At 40.5% G+C, this 6,651-nt stretch overlaps 1 protein-coding gene across 4 annotated transcripts in view; it reads left to right on the forward strand.

Annotated features, from left to right (window-relative positions):
• DOCK10 (dedicator of cytokinesis 10) overlaps positions 1-6,651 on the forward strand; it is a 187,111-nt gene that overhangs the window by 87,898 nt on the left and 92,562 nt on the right. For all 4 annotated transcript variants that reach the window (XM_023532931.1, XM_023532930.1, XM_023532929.1 and 1 more), the window contains exons 5-7: positions 1,859-1,931; positions 2,208-2,330; positions 2,587-2,721. In XM_023532931.1, coding sequence (XP_023388699.1) covers positions 1,859-1,931; positions 2,208-2,330; positions 2,587-2,721 — 331 coding nt within the window. The remainder of the gene's footprint in view (positions 1-1,858; positions 1,932-2,207; positions 2,331-2,586; positions 2,722-6,651) is intronic.

Raw genomic sequence — 6,651 nt, forward strand, 5'->3', positions numbered from 1 at the left:
GGATGTAGAAATTTAAAATGAGACTGCCTAGAGATGACAACAAGTGTTGGGTTCAAACATCAGGGGATAAGGTCCCTGCTGATCCTTGTATTTCAGAATCCCAAAGACTCTCAGAGACCACACAGTGACTCTGGGGGAAGAACATCTTTTAAAGATCTATAAAGGAGAGAACAGTCATTGCTTAATGGCCCTGCAGACATGAGACAGTCGTACTGAGGGCTACTTAAAGGCAAAGAGTGGGAAAAGGACTGACTAGAAAAGAAGGATCTTCAGAAGCCCCCACACCTCAGCGAAGGTCTAAGCACTGTCCACCATCTTGCCCTGAGCTTTTGCTTACATAGCTAACCTCAGCTCCTAACACTCACCCTCCCTGACTATGCTCCAGACCTATAGCCTCAGACGCCTGGACCAGTCCTCTCACTAATCACTGTGCCAGAATGATCTATCCCCAGATCATTACATGGCTGGCTTCTTCTTGCTGTCAACTTAAATGGCCATCCATGACAGCCCTTTCTAAATCTGGCCTCTGCCACTCCTACCCAGATCACTCTCTTATCTTCCCCTCTTGAATTTTCTTCACAATCATTTTCACTCAGAGAAATTATCTTGTCTCTTTATGCTTAATATCTACTCTCTCCTTCCTTAGAATGCAGGTTTCCTCAGTTTAGGGTTTATTTTCTGATACGTGGTTGACATTACTGCGGGTCTTCCATGTGATAGGGACCATGTGGGAACTGGGCCTTTTAGTGGCAAAGAAGAATGACCTCCGAGAATTAAGATAACTCTCAACTCCCATTGAATTTGATCAAGCAAACTCAGAATTCAGAAAAGCCAGTAATGGAAGAGCAGGCCCACATTCACCCACATGACCTAAACCGACATTCAATGATCTGCAGATTTTTTTTGTTGTTGTTAATGAATGTAAGGTCGGCATGAAAATGACTAGGGACTAGTGGATTTGTCTGAGTTTTCCTCTCTGGAATACTATCAACAAAGGAAACAATTCGAGATGGAAATACTTGAACGTGCCCCTGGGCTTTTTTCTCTCAATAGTCAGATTCTGCTTCTACACAATATAAGTCATCTTAAAGAAAACACCACTCCATGCAAAATCTGCAAGTAAAATTGTCTAGCTAGGCAAATATCAAGGAATGCCTGAACCTTGAATGGTATTATTGGGTTTCCATTCAACCCTGAGGTAGGAGATAGAATCAAACCAAGGAACGTTCATTTCTGTCTTATTTTACCCTTTATATTGCCAGGTGTATGCTCTTGCCCCTCTGTGCTGGTCAATGATGTTGTGACCTAGAGTCATTTCTGTGCTACCACAGAAATGTCCAGAGTGAGCACAATTGCCACTGAGTCACGGTGGTACAGCCTTTTGGGGAGACCAAAGTTAGGGGAGCAGCGCAACCTAGTGGCCAGGGCACAGACTGGTTCTCCAGAACACGGTTCTTCTGAATGGCCACCCTGTAGATACCCTTGGGCACGTCATGTAAAGGTGAAGCAGAAAGGTAATGAAAATGTCCCTCCTCGTATTTCACTTCAAAATGTGGAAGAAAGAAAATATAAACCACCCAGCCTTAAAAATCATCCTGCTTGCCTTCGTCTTACTCAAGAAGACATGTGTAAATCTGTATAAATATTAATTCTATAGTTTAAAACAGAGATTCATATACGAGAGTAAGATGTAATGGTGTAATCAGAAAGGCTAATACTAACAGAGGAAATGGGACCGTCAACAGATTCCATTACTTCATTTAAAAACACAATAGTTGTTACTCAGAGAACAGCTGAAAATGAAACCCATGTCTCATGAAAAATCAGAACCTTTTTTTTTTTTTTTTTTTAATATCAGAGCAGAATACAAACCAGAGAAACTCCCTTCGCATTCCTTTGAGGTTGACCATGAAGATGCTGATAAGGATGAAGTAAGTAAATTGCTGAAAGTGAAATGTTTAAAACATGAGGATAATTAGTTCCTGTCTTTCAGTGGAGTGTTTCATATTCTGGCTAGTATTTCATCAAGCTGTAATAGCTGTTTGTGTGAGAGCTTTTAGTCAAAATGAGTCACATTTGTTTTGAAATTGAACTTGATTATTTAAGATGAGTCAAAGAGAGAAAAAGGAGGCTCATTTTTAAGTGCGGGCTTTAAGATCTGGAATTCACAAAAGATTCTAGTCATGCTAATGATGCTTTTTGTGCAGGATACCACCTCCCACTCATCTTCCAAGGGCGGTGGGGGAGCAGGGGGAACTGGAGTCTTCAAGTCAGGCTGGCTCTACAAGGGGAATTTCAACAGCACCGTGAACAATACCATCACTGTTCGGGTAAGGAGACATCAAGACTCATTGATTTCTGCCACCTTTCTTGACACCTCCTCCTTCGGTCACAGCACAGAGGAGAGCCATTTGCATTGAGTTTATATTTTGTGTCATATTTTATTTATGAAAAAAGAGGATGCTCTTCTCTAGAACAGTACTCTAGAAATGTGATACTCCTGGAGGGATTAGAAAAATTCTAGGTTTCGTGAGTAATAGCATGCTGCAACTTGAACTATCTCCTGATATGTTTTCCTTCATTTAGTCATTCAAGAAGCGCTACTTCCAGCTGACTCAGCTGCCAGATAACTCCTACATCATGAATTTTTACAAAGATGAAAAAATATCCAAAGAGCCCAAAGGCTGCATCTTTTTGGATTCCTGTACAGGTGTGGTGCAGGTGAGTAGAAATCCCTTTTTCCTCTTGGGTTTTTAATCAAAGAGTAAGTCCGTCTATCCCCAGTCGTTCATTCCACAAAAATGTATAGAGTTTCTGATATGAGCCAAGAACTGTTCTAGACTTGGGATTCAGTGGAGAACGAGGCAGGCTTGATGCCAGCTTTCACAAAACTTACTTTCAATAAAGGAAGAAACAGAAAATAAGCGAAGAAAGAAATAAACAGAATGGAATCCGTTGGCGAACTCTGAAATAAAGAAAATAAACGGGGTTACAGAAGGGAGAGAGATGAATGGTGAGGTTAGAAAGAAATATTAATGCTCCAGAAGTGAGAAAAGCACTTTTTAAAGAAAAAGTATTTGATCTAAAGACTAAAGAATGAGCAGTGGCAGCAGGTGCAAAGATCCTGAGGCGAGAGCAAGTCTGGTGTATTCGAGAAGAGGAAAATCATCACCTCTATGGCCACGGTGTAGAGAAACACTGAGCTAAGGGATTCAGTAAGATAATACGTAAATCATAGCTCAGAGACTATACTTCATAAACGTTACCTTTATTGTTAGGTATGAGATAGTAAACTAACAAGACATCATCTTCCTTCAAGGAGGAAGTTTCCTTCAAAAACAGAGTGACATTGATTCCCAAGAGTTTAATTTCAGGAACAGACACAGAGCTTTTAACAGACAATGCTGTTCTGTAAGCTCTTCGTGTTCAAACTATTGTCCTTAGTATTCGACTTGTCATGGACCACCGTGGCAAAGGACAACAAAATAATTCCATAGATCTCATTTGGACATCTTATTTTCAAACCATTTATCCTTCCTATGCAGATGAAATAGTTCTTTTTCATCCCTCTTACCTAAAAATTGAAGCAATCAAGAAGTTTAGCATTCTTACGTAAAATTGCACACGAAGATACTGGCTCTTTGAGATTAAGGACACCATTTTTGGTCACAGGCCACTAGGAGCAGCTTTCTTTCCACCAAGCATTTGCATAGCTTGCTGTGTAATCAAGATTACAACTCCAATTAACACCAAGGGCAGCTGGATATGTGAAAGCAAAATAGAGTTCTCTCCGATTTCTGAACGGTTCATCTGTTAAAATCTGGAATTCCTCCAGAAAGTAACAATGTCGAACCTCTAAAGGAAAGAATTAAGTGTTGCTGAGCGCTCCACTAGACGTGAAAGATAATTGTATATTAACACAGGTGACAACCTTCTACGTGGAAAGGGCGATAAGGATCCCAATAAAGGGTGGAGATAATTTTCTCTTGTTAGTTAAAAGGAGACTGTTCGGCTTTAGAAATATGAAGTTATTTCTTTAGTAATAGGCTAAAGATCAATAACTGCATTTTATAGACATCGAACTGAAAAACTTAAATATTTTCCTTTCCATTTGTACTTATAAGCTTGCTCTAGCAAACGAGTCATCATTGTAGCCCTTGTTGTATAATAAGTTTGCAGAGATGCAAATTAATATGTAATTACTTCTTCCAAATAGCAGGTAACTCTGTTAGACACACACCTCAGTGCTCTAATTCAACCTTCTACTTGTAGGAACCTCTTAGATGGTGTTTCACTCTCTGGTTAGGCAGTGTCTTGGAAAGAGAGTGTCTTCTAAGGGTACAGGTCAGTGTGCAAATCCTAGTTTCACTGTTTACTATCTGAGGGCTTTGAGTAAATTGCTCAAGCCTTTTGATCTCAGGTTCCTCATTTGTAAAACTAGAATAAACATGATAATATTCGAAAAGGATCTGGGAGATGGTGTGTATTCAACCCTACATCCTTCGTCTTTCTGTTAATTACAAACAGCACAGCTTTAGAAGACAGACATTTCATTGTGGAAAAGCCTTCCTAGAAAATTTTAATTCACCTTCCTGAAATTTCTACCTAAAAGTGCTGATTTATTCATTCATATATTTATTTAGTCATTCATTCAACAAATTTATTTGGTGCCTATGACATGCTAAGAACTATACTTAGCTATTGGGAATGCCCTGCCGAAGTCGCACCCAGAGAGGGACGTGGGCTCATATCTAACTGTCACACAGTGTCGCAGGAGCTATAGGGGAGGTATACATGGCACTCTCTGTGGAATGCTCAAGGAGCACAGAACAGCAATGAACTCTTATTCAGCTGGAGGGCTGCACAGAAGATATGGACCTGTAAGTAGGATTTCCCAAGGTAGATTTTGCACATCTAAGCATAATCGAATAATCCTATTTCATTTTCCAGGTGATAGCCATTTGATATTTGAGAACAGTTATTAAATCTTTTAAAGAGTTCATCCCTACATCCCTTTATATATTCTTCATCGAGAACTCGTTACCTTTAGTAGAGAGAGGGACCTCCAGCTTCTTGAGATCACTTTGGGAAGATAGACATCTGGGCCACTCGTCACCTTGTATCTGAATCCCAGCTCTTACGTATTTGCTTACAGCAATTTCTGACTTACAAGTTTTTGCATCTGGAAAAAATATTCTGAATGAGGTAGTGCAAGTTTAGTCAGTGCTATAGCAAGCCCTTAGGCACAAAATGTGTCTGAAGATGAAACACGAACAAAAAGCACAGAGCAAATGAATACTAGGATGAGTCAGACTATTTTGTCGAGAGTCATTGTTAGTTTCCCTTAACTAAAACAGCAAAGAGGAATGAAGACTTTGTCTCAGAAAGTGCTGCCTAGGTTGGGCATCCTTAGAGAGTTCAAGTCGAAAACATTCTTAAGTGAACAAGCCATTCAGACCAAATCTACATCAATGTGTTTTCCTGAAGAGAATCCTTGGAATTCTTAGAAATAAATTTCAAGGGTGACCTCGAGTAGAGAGAAACTCCTACCCATATCTCTCAGACTTTCGATGATGCCTATGATTGGAAATTTCCTGGATCTTGATAAAATGAAGACCTGACAGTAATTTCCCATTTTTTGTAATATCATCAAACAGTATCTGATCTATTTTATACCCCTGCGTTCCCGATCTGGAGCAGAAATTCCGGTTTTGGCTCCTTCAGTTTTGATCTAGGACTAAGGGCTATTTAAGCCTGTGTTATCCTGTCTTGTCCCCCCAGAGTCTTCTCACTTATTCATTCATTTATTAGTCCAATTATTCATCCACCCATCCATGTATTCCTCTCTCCGTCTGTCCATCCACCTGAGTCCGTCCGTCCATTCATCCATCCATCCATCTGTCCATCCATCCACCTGACCATTCATCCATCCATCCATCCACCCAGCCATCCATCTACTCCAGATCCTGCCACTGTGAAGGGAACAAATAACCCAGGAATCCCATCTGCTTAGGTTCCCTACCTCAACAGTGACAATGACTGATGTCACTTTTTAAAGGCTTAAATAGAGATGGTTGGGGTGCCAAACACGGTTTATTTTCTCCTAGATGCTGGATCTGCCACTTTGTGAATATGGGTTCCAAATCACTAGCCTCATGTGCTTAACAAAAGGCTAGAACTTCAGATGCCTCTGCAGCTCAGGCGGCCCCCTACAACAGTATTTGATGATATTACAAAAAATGGGAAATTACTGTCAGGTCTTCATTTTATCAAGATCCAGGAAATTTCCAATCATAGGCATCATCGAAAGTCTGAGAGATATGGGTAGGAGTTTCTCTCTACTCGAGGTCACCCTTGAAATTTATTTCTAAGAATTCCAAGGATTCTCTTCAGGAAAACGCATTGATGTAGATTTGGTCTGAATGGCTTGTTCACTTAAGAATGTTATCGGCTTGAACTCTCTAAGGATGCCCAACCCAGTAGTAGGGCCAGGTGTGAGACCACAGGGAGCAGCCTGTTGAACTGGAGTATGCATGCCCACATAAAGGCAGCCCAGTTGGGAGGGGAAAAAAGTGTACTCACCAAGTAAAACAACCGAGAAGCCAAATATGGCCTATAAATCTCCCATTAGCAAACTCCGGCTCCGAAGAA

The sequence above is a fragment of the Pteropus vampyrus genome, unplaced genomic scaffold, assembly GCF_000151845.1.
Source record: "Pteropus vampyrus isolate Shadow unplaced genomic scaffold, Pvam_2.0 Scaffold93, whole genome shotgun sequence".
In the NCBI taxonomy this organism is placed as follows: domain Eukaryota; kingdom Metazoa; phylum Chordata; class Mammalia; order Chiroptera; family Pteropodidae; genus Pteropus; species Pteropus vampyrus.